The 17,219-nt window shown below is 32.4% G+C and overlaps 1 protein-coding gene across 4 annotated transcripts in view; it reads left to right on the top strand.

The window, feature by feature from the left end:
• Positions 1-17,219, top strand: part of LOC117103511 (neurogenic locus Notch protein-like) — a 43,008-nt gene that overhangs the window by 15,692 nt on the left and 10,097 nt on the right. For all 4 annotated transcript variants that reach the window (XM_033244075.1, XM_033244074.1, XM_033244076.1 and 1 more), the window contains 23 exons: positions 1,678-1,791; positions 2,431-2,544; positions 3,109-3,219; positions 3,358-3,471; positions 4,325-4,435; positions 4,821-4,934; positions 5,346-5,459; positions 6,014-6,127; positions 6,663-6,776; positions 7,279-7,392; positions 7,743-7,856; positions 8,283-8,396; positions 8,862-8,975; positions 9,458-9,571; positions 10,112-10,225; positions 10,592-10,705; positions 10,921-11,034; positions 11,880-11,993; positions 12,375-12,488; positions 13,236-13,349; positions 14,450-14,563; positions 16,515-16,628; positions 17,087-17,200. In XM_033244075.1, the coding sequence (XP_033099966.1) occupies positions 1,678-1,791; positions 2,431-2,544; positions 3,109-3,219; positions 3,358-3,471; positions 4,325-4,435; positions 4,821-4,934; positions 5,346-5,459; positions 6,014-6,127; positions 6,663-6,776; positions 7,279-7,392; positions 7,743-7,856; positions 8,283-8,396; positions 8,862-8,975; positions 9,458-9,571; positions 10,112-10,225; positions 10,592-10,705; positions 10,921-11,034; positions 11,880-11,993; positions 12,375-12,488; positions 13,236-13,349; positions 14,450-14,563; positions 16,515-16,628; positions 17,087-17,200 (2,616 nt within the window). The remainder of the gene's footprint in view (positions 1-1,677; positions 1,792-2,430; positions 2,545-3,108; positions 3,220-3,357; positions 3,472-4,324; positions 4,436-4,820; positions 4,935-5,345; positions 5,460-6,013; positions 6,128-6,662; positions 6,777-7,278; positions 7,393-7,742; positions 7,857-8,282; positions 8,397-8,861; positions 8,976-9,457; positions 9,572-10,111; positions 10,226-10,591; positions 10,706-10,920; positions 11,035-11,879; positions 11,994-12,374; positions 12,489-13,235; positions 13,350-14,449; positions 14,564-16,514; positions 16,629-17,086; positions 17,201-17,219) is intronic.

The raw sequence follows: 17,219 nt of genomic DNA, 5'->3' as shown, positions 1-17,219 counted from the left end.
GAATTCACAACTTTATCCAACAAATTTTAGTCATCTATCAAATTTTGGAGTCCAAATACCACATTGTGTGTCATGGTCTGTTATGTTTAATATTTAATATTTACTGTAGTATGTATTGGGTAATAATCTTTCCAAATAGGATGTCAGAAATATGTTAGTCAATTTCCCCACATAAAGGCTCATGAACCTTTATACTGAGATAGTGTATAGGTGGGCCTATACACTACCTCAGTATACAGGTGGGCCTATAAACATTATCATCTACTAAAATAAATATAATAGGCCTATAGTGATTTCTTATCTTAATATCATGCATTAGTAACTACCGGTATACTATAATACTGTCCCTGCCACACACCTGTTGATTTAGTCTATGAGACTAACAAACATTACTTAATCATGTCCGATTTTTACTTTAAGGTCCTAGAGTTTATGTAGAGTAGTAGGGTAATACACTTTTAAGAACAAACTGGTTAAAAATAATCATCTTTAGTTCCAAAATAACAAAAAAAAAAAAAAAAACCAGGATGGGAAAAATGTTTTCTCAAAATGAAGTTTGTTATTGTTTAAGGAATCTAATACTAACTTGAGCTATAGCACATTGTTTCTTTCAGCTGATCACTAATAATTTATCTTTTGACTAAAATTACTAACCGTAACCATTTTGCTTTAAAGATAACTGTGTATCAATATTTCTATACTAACACTCCACTACTGTATACTTTGCTACCATCTCTGAATTTTAGGTGGATATGCAGATACTGTCATTATCATCCATGTTTTATCCACAGCACGATTGATAAAACTAAAGGAAATTCACAAACACTAACTATTTGCTGTTTGCTGTCTAAAGCTTTGTCCAGACTATCAAATTTTTTTTTGACAAAAAACTGTTGTATGCCCATAAATAGTCATGATGTGCCTATATATGGCCATGATGTGATGTCATCATGACCATATTTAGGTATATCACATGTATTTTGTCAAATAAAATTTTGACCGAGCTTTACATTAACTAACCAGCTAGTAGCTATTTTTTAAAGATGATTTCATTATTTATTGCTTCTGCTAACATTGAAATACAGGTGTGATAACCATATATATACAAATTCCCAGCACCGGTAATGAATATTGAGTATGATATTTGTAATATCAATTTGCATATTTCTTATGCTAATACTGTTATTCTTCTTTATTTCATTTCTATAAAATTACTTTATATATTTTATATATTATTTTATACTGTTTGCATTTTTCATCAATTAAATTTTTTGGTTTGTTTTTGCCATCAATTATCAATAAGATATACATCAATTAGTTCTTTATTTCATACTACAAAATTGAAATGTTTTATCTACAACAGAGAAATGGTAAAACCAGTTGATATTTTGTTAATTATATTATGTAAATGAAGCAGTATTTGATTCTTCATATATTCATGAGCTACTGTTACACTGATACAAAATTGCGGTGGAGACAGTTAAAACATCATTAAAAAAGTGACAGATGATAATGTTGAATAACATTTAATAAATAAGAATTAAGAACTGGTTATATACTGCTGTGACAATAGCAGCTGCCTAACAAAAAAATAAGAATAAACAAAAAGAAACTACAACTATTCATATTTTAATAAATAAAATTATAATTATAATTCTTTCAATTATTTCTCAATAGACATTAATGAGTGTGCAAGTTTTCCATGTGTGAATGGTGGAACCTGCTCTAATGACCCAAATTCATTTGCCTGCACATGTTTACCTGGATACACAGGCAGCAGGTGTGAACTAAGTAAGTATTATGCTCACCATTTATCCAACTTTATAATTATCACCTGCAAATAAATAGATTAATTATCATTGATAAATGTTGTTTGACAGTCTTCAATATACTTATTAATTATAACCAGCAAATATTAATTTCAGAATAAATATTTTGATAATTTTTCTAATGAATTAATTGATTTGTGATTTATATAAAACATATGGTGCTCTGCCTCTTGTTGGCAGGTCCTCAGTCAAGCATCCCATTTTTCTATTTTATCTGCTTTACTCTAAGTAACGCTGGAGCTAGACAATAAAATTATTATGACGTTAGGCAACATAGAATGTACATATATCTTACACTCTTACGTATTATTCTGTGTATTAAAAGTAAATAATGATATAGTTTCATTTTACCATCAACATAATTGTCCTGTTCACAATACATTTACTTGTACTTTTCACTTCTCTAAATCCTTTGTGAGAAACTATATATAGACTTCCTCATAAATTCTTGAAATGATAGAAGACTTAATTACAAAAAGTGCGCAATACCCAGGGTTGTCGTAATAGTTTTAAATATAAATAATTGTGTATGTAGTAACTCAGTATTTAGCACAAACCTATGTCACCTTACATGAGATTTGTCTGTGTGTGTTACCTCTAGATATCAACGAATGCATAAGCTCTCCCTGTCTGAATGGTGCCCAGTGTACAGATGGCGTCAACTCCTATTCCTGCCAATGTGCCAATGGCTTTGAAGGGATACGCTGTGAATTACGTAAGTTTCACATATCATCTTTGTTTTACGATATAGAGTCTGGTTTGTGATACAAAAATAGAATCAATAAAATCATAAAGTTTATGTTAGTAAAATAGTGCCATGAAATAATTGAGAAAAAAATGTGTTCTCTTATGGTTAGATCCAATGGAGAATATAAGCTCACCTTCTAGCTCAGTTGGTATAGCACCTTTAACAGTAATCTAAGGGTCTTGGGTTCAAAACCTGATGAGGACATAAAAGGGAGCTTTCGATTTGCACGATGACACAATGCTAGAACGAAGTCACTCATGCGTGACCGGGCGCACTACTCTGCATAGGTAGATTTGGCCAAATTGCGTTCTAGAATCCACTTAACGTTCCCACATGCGCAGATGACTTTTAGGGACGTCATTATGATCTACGTACTACCGTCGTCCTGCAATTGAAAGCTCATTGTTTTTTCTGAAAAATGCATCATCTAAATTTATGTCTATCGCTATATATATTTTTAATTAATTAATTACCTTGTTTCATACATATTTTGTCAATGTTAATTATCTCCTTTTCCTCTGCCATTACTAGCGACCAATGAGTGTTCAAGTAATCCGTGTGTGAATGGCGTTTGTGTTGACATTGTGTTAGCGTACTACTGCACATGCTCAGGTGGCTGGATGGGAACAAATTGTGAAATAGGTAAGAAACTGTTCAATTTAATTTCACACTTTTGCTTTATATGGCGAAAAAGAAAATTTGATAATCTGGACAGGGCTCTTTAGCTGTGCTCAAAATCTTGGTAAGAGTTTGGCAAAGTATTTCAATGTTATTTTTCAGATGTGAATGAGTGCAGCAGCTCTCCGTGTTTAAGTGGAGGACAATGTCATAATGGAGCTAACCAGTTCACCTGTGTTTGCCCTGAAGGATGGTTTGGCATAATATGTGACACAGGTAATTAAATAAAAGCTTGTTTGTTTGTACTCCAGTGATAGTGACTGAGTCATAGATCATCTAGTGCTGCTTACAGTGGCACTATATGATGTTCTTTTATCATTTTCTGATCAACAATCCATCAAGATTCAAGATTCAAGATTATTTTATTGCCCAAAATACAGAAATTCTGTTTGGGTGTAAGCATTTCAATACATACAGAAAAATATATACAAACATCGAAAATAAAACAAGAAAAGCAAAATGTAACCAAAATAAATGTGGAAAAAAGATATGGCCTATGTATATACAGTGAGTAAATACAGTTAAAAGAGAGAAGTGATAAGCATATTTAGGCATTTGAGTTGTAATATCTTTTTGCAAAAGGTATGTATGGGTTGAGAAATCTTGAGGTACAGCAATTAGCAGATCGTAATCACTTTCTTGAGTATAGTTATTTAAATTCATTAAAAAGTGGGTGGTTTCTATCTTCTAATATTGCGATGGTTTTCTTATAAATTCTTTGGCAGCATACATCCTCAAGCGAGATGTCTTTATCAGTAAATTTTCGAGCCTGATTTAGTACACTTTGAATCTTAATATAGTCTGTCTTTCTTAAACCACTAAACCATATAATACAATAAAAAATAGTGACACTCTCTACAAATGATTTACAGAACATACCAAGAAAAGTGTTATCTACATTAACAAATTAAAGTCTTCTCAAAAAGTGAAGCCGTGAGTTTGGTAATCTTGGCTTGCTCACTCCAATTTAACTTACAGCATCCATACATTCAGCATTATGATTCACACATAATATCAACATAATATTAATACTTAATATTTATTACACATTTCTGTTTATTTCTTTCAGATGTAGATGAATGTGCTAGTAATCCTTGCTTATTTGGGACCTGCATCAATGAACAAAATGGCTACCGCTGCGATTGCTTTGGTGGATTTGAAGGTGTGAATTGTGGAACTCGTAAGTAAACATCTTTGCATTCTTAATGAATTATGTTCCTGGCAAACCTGGGATAAATGTGTGTTTTGTCACCTTTTTTTCTCATGCTTGTGTTTTTTGGAAGTTCATGTCAATTCATTCTATTTTTGCCGTTCATCAAATTTTACCAGTGGGGGAAACTGGTGGTGCAAACTTTTTTTTTTGAGGTGGGTGGTGGGGGGGGGGTTGGGGGGGGGGGGGGGGGGGGGGGGGGGCACGTGGACGTCTGTCTCCACACCTTCCCTAGATATGCCACTGATTAACGATCTAGTCAATATGCTCTGCAAAATCATCTCAGTTGATATTTTCTTTCTACTGATTTACCTTATTAATGACTTCATTCATGCTTATTTTACCTCCATTGCAGAGACGAACGAATGTCTGAGTTCACCATGTCTGAATGGGGGTACGTGTATAGATGGTGTAAATATGTATTACTGTAACTGTTCACCCGGTTGGGAAGGATTAAACTGTGCTACAGGTAATTAAATAATGGAATAAATGACATGTTCTTATTAATTTATAAATATGTTTGTATTGATCTATTTAAGGAATACATCCAGTATATGCAAAATCTCCTTTCAGAATTTGATTTACAAAAGAATACAATTTCCCGCACCTAGTTAATTACGTCTATATAAAGTGCTTTTTATGTGCTGCTTGCGATATTTTAATGATGATTATATTTTCAATAAGCTATTTTGTAAAAAATTTTTTTAATAATGCAATGAAATTTATGTTATATATTTTGATGTTTTTCAGAAGTAAAAATACCATGATATATAAATAATTGATTAATTACTACAATTCTAATATAACTTGACCTAATGATGGATAGAAGCCAGTTTATAACATTGAGTTTTCAAGTAATCATAATACATTATTTGTACAGACATTGATGAATGTGCCAGCAATCCATGTCTGAACAACGGTGCCTGTAACAACTTCGTGAATAGATACACATGTACTTGTCGGCCAGAGTATACTGGAATCAATTGTCAATTATGTAAGTCACTTGTAATGTAATTTACTGTAGTTATACAGTGCTTTTTGCCAAAGCCTGAGAGTGATGGAGTGTGGAGTGGCATGTGTACAGTAACTCCCTTCTCCCCCTAAGGGCAATTGCCTAAAGGGTATCCTTGTGTCGGAGCTACCGAGTGAACCAATAACAGGTACTCTTGTCTGTCCACAGTAGGTGCTGTATGGACCAGTACACCAGGGGTAACCCCCTCCCTCCTCATCTTGACAGCGAATTGTGTACACCCATGGGCCTATGATTTATAGTCTTTTTCCCAGAAGACAGCCAGAAACCAGAATTGTAGGCTTTTCAATGTTTGAAAAATATCACAAATAGATGGGAGAAGATAGACAGATGTTGCTATACTTGGTTTATGAGTTCGTTTATCTATATCTTATATTTTCTGCTTATAAAATAATTATCATAGACTGAATGAAACTGTATTTAGATGCATTAGTACTCAAATATACCAGTATTGTATTACATACAATACATAATTTATCAGATCAAAAAATAAAATTTAATATGATTTTCCTTTATAGTCATAGATCCATGTACCAGTTCACCATGCTCGAATGGTGGAACATGTAATAACAATGTTGGTTATTATGTCTGCGACTGCCCCTCAGCATACACAGGAACAAATTGCCAAGAAGGTATGTCGACAGCTTATAATGTTATATACAGACTGAGAAAAGGTTTCTGTTAGTGAAAATCATAGTGCAATATAAATGGTATAATTTTTTTCTATTTTATTTTATTTTATTTATTTTTTGTTATTTTAATTTTTTTTTCTCCTCTCTTTTCTCCTACCAGAAGGAGGCTGGTGGTAAACATATATGAGATATAAGATATTATATGTTATTATAATATGTAAATATATATAATTTACTGGTGCGTTACAAAAATGTTCCACATGAAAAAAATACGAATGACATTAAAAACATCTAAGGTCAATTTTGAGGTGCTCTAATTAAGTTTAATAAATATTTTATATATGTTATCATTGATATTCTACTTTAAGATTTATCATTGTTTCTCAGACCTATTAAGAAAACTGTAGTTAAATTGTCATTGAGTACCAAAGTCCTGTTTACAAGTTCCATTACATTTTCAGCCCATTTTCTAAAATTTCTAATATGCTTTTTCAAGAAAGCACTGATAACATCTATGCACTGTATTATTTCGCAGATTATAATGAATGTGGTAGCAATCCTTGCAACAATGGTGGAACTTGCCGGAATTTGATTGGACAATTCCAGTGCGTATGCATGCCAGGCTGGACCTCCGACAGATGTCAAACTAGTATGGCAAACTTAAATCAAATAATTTCATAAATATAAAAATAAATAAGAAAAACAATGTGAGCGTATATATAATGCTCTTACCCAAAAGTTATGGTTCTTTACACACTCAAAATCTGTATTTATACAACCTTTATCTTACATATGAGTGCTTCATGGAGTAGTATTGTTCTGAACTTTGCATGGGAGAGAATGAAATTTCCTATTATTTTTTCTTGCAGTTTCCCATCATTGCCATTGATATACTTATGAACTAGCTTTTGATCCCACTAGAGATACAAAATTGATAAGCAAAATTTAAAATGTAAAGCTAACAAACAGCCAGTAATAAAACTAGAGTTTTGGACGATACTAGTCCTTCCTTCCTTATTCATATATATCCAGACAGTAGTTTGTTTGCCAATCAAGACCTAAAATTTTAAATTGATATTTCAACCCACCTTCCTGAGCTTGACTTGTATTTTGGAAAATTTACCTATCATTTTTGGTTGTTTTATACATAGACATCAACGAATGTGGAACAAACCCCTGTTTGAATGGTGCCACTTGCATTGATTTAGTCAATGACTTTACATGCAGTTGTACAACCGGCTGGACTGGAGAAGTTTGTAGTGTTGGTAAGATGTCAGCAATGTCTTTTTATGTAATGTACAATATTTCATTAAAAACGAATTTTCATTTACATATTGATATACCTATATTAAGGGCTAGGGAGTCATATGTTTCTAAATTCTATCTGCCTTTTATAGGCTAAGGAGTCATGCAACTGGCTGTGTCTAAATTCTAGCTAATTATGATGGACTAAGGCCTCATGTAGCTGGTTGTTTCCAAACCCTGCCTCTGGTTTGGCTTGGGAGTGTACTACTAGAGAAATATATAGCTAGTTTCTGAACTGTATTAAGCAAATGGCAGCAAAGAAGACATGTTGCTAACTGATGATTTTAAACCAAGCTGTATTCTTTTTCAGAGGTGAATGCTTGCAACCCTAATCCATGTCGGAATGGGGCGACTTGCAATGACTTTGACACCTACTACACCTGTTCTTGCGTACCTGGTTACTCAGGTCAAACATGTAATGATAGTAAGTATAAGTATAACTTCTAAACAATCTTTGATTATGCATTTATTCAGGGGCAGACTGGGAACCAAGTAATTACCAGACAAGTATCTAAACCAGGTGCACTGGGTGTTGAGGGTGTGCTCATGTCTGAACACTATGGGGTATTAAAAACTATTCAAACTGTTCATGTTTACAACAACAGTCTTGACCTCCAATCATCACTCAACTGTAAAACAGAATGTGACAAGAGATTAGTTAGGGTACACATGCTTCGGTGGTAAATAGTATCTAATAGGGGAGGCATGTTTTTTTTTAAATGTCCTAATATGGATTGGGCATACCATAACAAGATATATTAAGATATCTTTTCCTTGGTGAAAGAAATACAAACAAATACAAATATTTCACAATTAACTGTAACTTTTCATTAATATCTGTTATCCTTAGATATAATTGAATGTGCGAGTAATCCATGTGCTAATGGGGGTACATGTCTAGATGGTGTTAATGAATACCTTTGCCAGTGTACACCTGGATATGAAGGAACAAATTGTAATGGAAGTAAGTTGATGATGTTTCTATTATTATAGTATTTCTTATTTTAGGCTGATTAATGAATAAGTAGGTTACTCATCACTTTAGTATTTCTGATTTTAATTTGTTGAAGCTAATTAAACAATGGCAGTATCCCACATCAATTTTGTTGAAATGTTAGTGTAAATAAATTAGTAAAAATTTGTTGAGCACTGCTTCTTAAGATTTATAATTGCTGGACTGCTGACAAGGACTGCTGAATGAGCTTGGTTCAAGATGGTTGCCTTTTAAACTAAGGGTTCTGGGTTCAAAATCACCCACTGCAGGGTTTTTGTGACTAAAAACAGCCCCACTCCCTAAAAGAGACATATTATAAAGCATTGTTCTGTCTTGTAATTGGTGATATACTTTCTGATGAATTTGAAAGAAATGTTTTTTAAAAGTGTAAAGTTCCAAACATTTGTTTAATCTGAATTTGAATTGTATTTGCAGATACCAATGAATGTGCCTCTCTACCGTGCCAGAATAATGGAGTGTGTGTTGACAGCATTAACTCCTACACATGCCAGTGTCAATCTGGATTCTTTGGAGCTCACTGTGAAAATAGTAAGTGAATATCTCTGGTGGTTGTGGGTTTCGAATCCTGTCGAGATCATTTCTCAAATACATGTGACGTACCAAATATTTAAGCTGTCATTATCTGATACTATTCTTTATTGTGGCTTTGTGCAAGGCACTTTTCTATGGTTGTATAATTGCATATTTGATAGGATGTATGGATTTAAATTCTATATTCAGTGTCCATCACTCTGTAACCTACGAAATAGTCATAAAAAAAAAAATCAATGATAAATTCATAATGCATTTCATTATCATTTTACTACCTTTTTTTCCCAAATTTTTAAAGTATTTTACCATTACTTTTGTTGATGTTTACCTTCAGAGTTAGGATGAAGAGAACACTGATCTAGTACTGACTGGTCTTCATGTGTTTATTATATATAATTATTACATTATTTTAGTTTATTTCTCTTCTTTGCACTTTAGCATGTCTACTTACATTACATTACATTTGTCTGCTCTGATAGATATCAATGAATGTGCAAGTGCCCCATGTTTGAATGGGGGTCAGTGTGTTGATGAAGTGAACCGGTATTATTGTTCATGCTTGGCTGAATGGGGCGGTGACAACTGCCAAACACGTAAGTATCTTTACTTTTTTTTATTATCAAATGTTGTAAGGTAAGAGATAATAGTATCTATTTTGTGAATACTTACCTGGATTAACCTAGTGGCTTATGTCGGTTCATCCAGGTAAGTAACTCACTCATAGACCAACAACATCACGTCTGCTTTGTGTGATTTCAAATATGGTTGAGCTGAGATTAGTTGAAACATTTACGCCAAGAAATAATAGAACAAAACAGCAGATGGAGTCACTAGCTTTGCTGAAAATCAGTGTTTAGGGATTTTTATGTAGCTTGTTTTGATCACTAATATTGCTTGTCAAGGGCATAGAGGCTCCAAAATGTACACTTTATAATTCTAGTGTCATTAATATTATTAGTATTCCTGTTGGCTTGGTTTGGGGACTTTGTTGGGGGATTTGGTGGTTCAATCAGCTGTATTTGTCGTCTATGGGTTCTTTGGATCAATGACCCCTAGCTTATGTATAGGGTCTGGAATGGAGCTTAAATATAATCTCATACATAGTTTATTGTGAATGTTTTTTTTCTTTTAAGAATTGAATGACTGCTCACAAATGCCATGTGAAAATGGCGGAACATGTGTTGATGGCCTAAATACATTCAGTTGCATTTGTGCATCAGGATGGACAGGCTTCACTTGCACTTTAGGTAAGTAAACAAGTATTTGCTTGGGTTGTATTTTGGTGGTAGGGTGGGGAAGGCGATGGATTTTGGGTGTCTGTTGGGGATGGAGTGGTCTGTGCAATATGTTTTTACTAATTTTTTTTATAATAATATAACATTGATTTAAAATAATAAGAAGTAATAAAATAATATTATGAATTAACATGATTGTTTGTCAATGTAATGGTTAAGTTGTATAAGACTACTGTACACAACTTAATAAAATCAGTAAGCATCAAGAAATTAAAATATTATATTGTTAAAAATGAGACACATTGTATATACTTTTGTTATGTCAGCCCTTTCTCAATCATATATTCATGTCTGATTTTTCACGATTCTTATTTAAAGATGTTAACGAATGCAATAGTTCACCATGTATAAATGGAGGAATCTGTCAGAATTTTGTAAACTACTACAACTGTGTCTGCCCCACAGCATACACTGGGAACCAATGTGAGATAAGTATGTATATTTTTATTTTTTTACCTAATTGATCCAATGACCATGAAGCCCTTAGAGAACCAATTGTATTATTGGTATATAAGTCAAACATATAATTATCATTACTGTATTAATTATGACCTTTATCAAAATCCATTTTAAAGATGCTAATACCAAACTTGATTATAATAATTCTGATTCAATGGTCAATTACATTTTTTTTCCCAATTCTTTAGATGTTGATGAATGCGCAAGTACACCGTGTCTGAATGGAGGAACTTGTATCGACGGCGTCGGCCTATACACTTGTGCATGTGTCCAGGGCTTTGTAGGAACTCATTGTGAAAGTGGTAAGTAATAAGCTATATTCACACTTTTAAGTCTAAGTGGCAGATCCATGAATTGAAATAGAGGGGACCAAAGATAATAAATAGCAGAAGATAGAGCAGCTTCCCAATACAGTGGAACATCCGTTCCAAAGGCATTGTGGGTACACGGAGAGCAATTTTACCCCATCCGCGCGGCGGCGCTATATAGAAATAATAACAGCAATAAAGGCGCCGCACTGGTTCGTTTGTTTCCTGTAGTTTCTCCACTTAGTAAAATGGTCAAATTTTACCCCATTCGTGGGAGGGCGTATGTTCCATCAATTTTAATGTAAATATGCGGAACAGCTCATTCTTCTGCTATTTAAGTTCTTTGAGGGGACTGAGGAGATAGTTTTACATATGGGGTATGGGATTTGAATTTGCTTATTGAGTTTTACAGTGTATGTGACATACCTGTAACTTACCCTTACCCTTTTTTATGGTTGTGATATTACATCATCATGTCCATGCTGTATATTCAAATCATAGACATTTGGCAGATAAAAATTGTATAGTGTGTACGGAACATAATATTACATTGTGTATAATTTAGGGTATGTTAATTATGCAGGAGATACATTAAATATACATTAATACAGTGACGCATCATGCCCATCTATGTGCAAATCATATATATTTGGCACATGAAACTTCATAGTGTTGGCAGAGATAACATTACATTTTGTGGCCTTTAAACTTGGTGTGTTAAGTGGTAGAATATGTGTAATATACATTAATACAGCTAATTATTAATTATAATATTTTGATGTTTTAAAAATGTTATAATATCTTATTATTAAATTTTCTTTTGATTACTTAAATTTTAGAAACATATGAATGTTTGAGTGCACCATGTCAGAATGGAGGGCAGTGTATGGAAGGGACCAATGCCTATATCTGCCAATGTGCTGCTGGCTTTGACGGACCAGAATGTCAGATAAGTAAGTGCATACCTTTTACCGTCGGCAGACAAATTTGCTTATGCCCAACGCAACACCAGTCCATACATAGATACATAACGTTGACTTTTATTGAACCAAACCACATAGTTGTAAAGCTGGGCACTCAACTGCACACGCCAGTCGTTGGCCTGCATACTTTACTCTGTCTAACAAAAATATGTGATTTTTAAACCTTGGTATAAATCTACGGCACTACAGTTTGTGAGTGCCACCGATACAAATGTGTAGTGTCATCAAATAAATATGTACTACTAAAAGAGAATCAATGAATTACTGCAATGACCTTAAGGGGTGTGAAGTGAAGTAGTTCAAATTGGTAAATAGTTAGCCATATTTTATTAATTTTTTTATATTTTTTAGACATCAACGAATGTGTAAGTAACCCGTGTGGAGTTAATGGAATGTGCAATGATCAAACCAACCAATACCAATGTGTATGCCATCCAGGTTGGACTGGTCCATTATGTACAATAGGTATGTCTATGTAAACATGTATATTGTTTGTATGTTTTATAATTAATTTATGACCAGTCTTATAAATTATTCAGGAAATAGTACCAGACTTTTGAGCTTTTTATCAAAGACTCATAAAGTAAAACTGAAAAGAAACATATCAGTTATTGTCTGGGGGGTGTCAGTCACTGTTTGTGTGTGTGTGTTTTTAGACAACATGATTCCTTTGTTGTTCTTGATTATCCTTTATTTTTAGGGGTTTGTTTTTAATTCCTAGATTTTTATTGACCATTTAAATGGTTTTTAATTGTTGTTGTGATATAATATGTTTTTCTCAAACCACCATAAAAGATTATGTGATTTCCCTTACATATTAGTAAATATATACTGTATAAACTAAAATTCTGTACAATGTAAATATTAAATTAAACATATATCTACAAATATTATTGTATTATGAGTACAATAGAAAGTGGAAATTATTACTAAATGATTATTTTATATTTTTCCACAAATTATGGCTGTCATTTTATATAATAAAAACATAAATATAAATAAATTTTAAAACTAAGATTACATTTAACTATATAAATTTACTTTAATTATATGGATTACTATAAAAAAGTGTAAATTTAGTATCAAATATAAATTATAAGTATGTCGGTGATAAGTCAAGGACAAACATCATAGCATCAACTTCACACAAGATGTTGAAAAAATAATTCAGAATAAATTTATATTCATCTGTACAAATTTGTGTCTTATTAGAAATCGATGAATGCGGTAGCCTCCCTTGTCTGAATGGTGGAACTTGTACCCAAGGTGAAAATTTCTATACTTGTCAATGCCTACCAGGTTGGACAGGGACAAATTGTGAGATAAGTAAGTATGAATTCTACTGTGTAAGCCTATGACATGGCATGTGATTTATCACATGAATTAATCATTATAGGCCATTTTAATTATTATGGGCCATATTACAGTATAAACACGAATAGCCAGCTCTATTTTGTATGTTTTGTATTACCATTGGACAGCCTTACATAGTAGATGTCCTGTGGTTATTGAATGAGTTATCATTCCATGTACTTTGATAACAGTATTATTAGGACTTGTTTATTATTATGATTAAATGTAGAAACATTACTGTCTAAGTGGTTACGTAAGGGATGTCCTGTGGTTATTGAATGAGTTATCATTCCATGGGCTTTGATTACAGTATTATTAGAACTTGTTTATTATTATGATTAAATGTAGAAACATTACTGTCTAAGTGGTTACGTAAGGGATGTCCTGTGGTTATTGAATGGGTTGTCATTCCATGGGCTTTGATTACAGTATTATTAGAACTTGTTTATTATTATGATTTCATGTAGAAACATTACTGTCTATGTGGTTACGTAAGGGATGTCCTGTGGTTATTGAATGAGTTATCATTCCATGGGCTTTGATTACAGTATTATTAGAACTTGTTTATTATTATGATTAAATGTAGAAACGCTACTGTCTATGTGGTTACGTAAGGGATGTCCTGTGGTTATTGAATGAGTTATCATTCCATGGGCTTTGATTACAGTATTATTAGAACTTGTTTATTATTATGATTTCATGTAGAAACGCTACTGTCTATATGTTTTCTCTTTATTTGCTTCTGAACCGATTTGAGTTCTTCAGTCATTCAGCATAATATATCTAAAGCATTTATTTTATAACCTTATCCGAAAAAAAAAATTTGAACAGGGAAAAGTCATTATGATTTGCACTGTTGGTATTACCTGAACAAAAGCCATCAAAATGATGATGAAAATCCTTCCTGTAAAAGGGAGTTTGTCCCTTATCCTCATACAGCACTTGGACCCCACTCAGGCACTTAGATGTCCCTTACCCTATACTGCTTGCACCATAGGAAATGCCACTTTAAGAAATACTGGTTATGAGCTGATATGCACTGGAAATGAACTGATGCAACTTGTGTTTTTCAGATGTGGATGAGTGCCAGGTGTCGCCTTGTAACAATGGTGGTACTTGCTATGATTTGGTGAATGCATACACCTGTGTCTGTGTTGAAGGATTCAACGGCAATGATTGTGAAATAAGTATGTATTTAGTTCTTTTCACAACTGCTTTAGTTTATTGTGTTTGTGATCACAGTTAATAATGTATATTAATGATTATATTAATTAATTATATACAGGTACATATATTTTTTCGTTTATTACGTTTATGATTATGAATGAGAACAGTATATAATAATGCTGTACATAATAACATATATAAAATTGCATGTAAAATAGGTACTGTTTTATTAAGTTTATGAAAAGAACAATGTATAATATAATAATATATTTATGTTTTTGTGTATCTTGTTTAATACAAGGACAGTGCTATATAAGGATAATAGCAATAAATTTAACTTAATTTATATGTAAAGCGCTGTCCTGACTATCAAATTTTATTTGACATGTGACATACCTAAATATGGTCATGATGACATCACATCATAGCTGTATACAAACACTCACATGTGTCCATGGACTTTAATTACAGTATTATTAGAACTTGTTTATTATTATGATTTCATGTAGAAACATTACTGTCTATGTGGTTACGTAAGGAATGTCCTGTGGTTATTGAATGAGTTGTCATTCCATGGACTTTAATTACAGTATTATTAGAACTTGTTTATTATTATGATTTCATGTAGAAACATTACTGTCTATGTGGTTACGTAAGGAATGTCCTGTGGTTATTGAATGAGTTGTCATTCCATGGACTTTAATTACAGTATTATTAGAACTTGTTTATTATTATGATTTCATGTAGAAACATTACTGTCTATGTGGTTACGTAAGGAATGTCCTGTGGTTATTGAATGAGTTGTCATTCCATGGACTTTAATTACAGTATTATTAGAACTTGTTTATTATTATGATTTCATGTAGAAACATTACTGTCTATGTGGTTACGTAAGGAATGTCCTGTGGTTATTGAATGAGTTGTCATTCCATGGACTTTAATTACAGTATTATTAGAACTTGTTTATTATTATGATTTCATGTAGAAACGCTACTGTCTATGTGTTTTCTATTTATTTGCTTCTGAACCGATTTGAGTTCTTCAGTCATTCAGCATAATATATTTAAAGCATTTATTTTATAACCTTATCCGAAAAAAAAATTTGAACAGGGAAAAGTCATTATGATTTGCACTGTTGGTATTACCTGAACAAAAGCCATCAAAATGATGATGAAAATCCTTCCTGTAAAAGGGAGTTTGTCCCTTATCCTCATACAGCACTTGGACCCCACTCAGGCACTTAGATGTCCCTTACCCTATACTGCTTGCACCATAGGAAATGCCACTTTAAGAAATACTAGTTATGAGCTGATATGCACTGGAAATAAACTGATGCAACTTGTGTTTTTCAGATGTGGATGAGTGCCAGGTGTCTCCTTGTAACAACGGTGGAACTTGCTATGATTTGGTCAATGCATACACCTGTGTCTGTGTTGAAGGATTCAACGGCAATGATTGTGAAATAAGTATGTATTTAGTTCTTTTCACAACTGCTTTAGTTTATTGTGTTTGTGTTCACAGTTAATAATGTATATTAATGATTATATTAATTAATTATATACAGGTACATATATTTTTTCGTTTATTATGTTTATGATTATGAATGAGAACAGTATATAATAATGCTGTACATAATAACATATATAAAATCGCATGTAAAATAGGTACTGTTTTATTAAGTTTATGAAAAGAACAATGTATAATATAATAATATATTTATATTTTTGTGTATCTTGTTTAATACAAGGACAGTGCTATATAAGGATAATAGCAATAAATTTAACTTATAAATATAACTTATTGATATGTAAAGCGCTGTCCCGACTATCAAATTTTATTTGATAAGATCATGTGACATGCCTAAATATGGTCATGATGACATCACATCATAGCTGTATACAAACACTCTCATGTGTGATTGTCTGATTGTAATCTCAAATTGTAATTGGAATTTTTCTTTTCCTCTTTTAGATATTAATGAATGCAGCTCAGGGCCATGTCAGAATGGTGGACTTTGCACTGATGGCATCAATTCTTATTCTTGTGTCTGTCTACTTGGCTGGGAGGGTGACAACTGCCAGACAAGTAAGTACTCTTGCTACTACACCTTCAATATAATAGATTAACAAACATTTAACAAGCTAAAAATATTAATGTAGTCATATTTAATATGGCATTTTTTAAAAATAGCAACATATAAATATTAATATTATTAGAGTTTTTTGTTATTTAATATTTTTGTAATTGCTAAATTAATTATATATATTTTATTTTATTACTTATTGTTACTTATGGATTTTAGAAAGCAAGTAAGCGAAGTTAAGGCAACTCAAGAAAGTCAACTTCAAAATAAGGCAAAAACTAAATGGACAATAAAGTTACTTTCTTATTACATGTATACCTCCATTTTATTTTCATTTATTTAAATTGTTCAATATCAACTTAAAATTCACAATAAATTCTTACAAAATATATTGACAGAAATTTAAAACAAATGCTTTGAATATGTTTTGCTAAACCATCGTTATCACTTTTAATTTCAGATGAGAACGATTGTTTCCCGAATCCTTGTATGAATGGAGGCATTTGTCAAGATGAATTGAGTAACTATGTGTGTTCATGTCCAGCTGGTTTTGATGGCAACAACTGTGAAACAAGTATGTTTATCAAAGTCAT

The sequence above is a fragment of the Anneissia japonica genome, unplaced genomic scaffold (assembly GCF_011630105.1).
Source record: "Anneissia japonica isolate Jap-2015-1 unplaced genomic scaffold, ASM1163010v1 scaffold288005_len623695_cov211, whole genome shotgun sequence".
In the NCBI taxonomy this organism is placed as follows: Eukaryota; Metazoa; Echinodermata; class Crinoidea; order Comatulida; family Comatulidae; genus Anneissia; species Anneissia japonica.
Note: the sequence above shows the minus strand (reverse complement) of the source record. Positions and strands in the feature narration are given on the sequence as shown.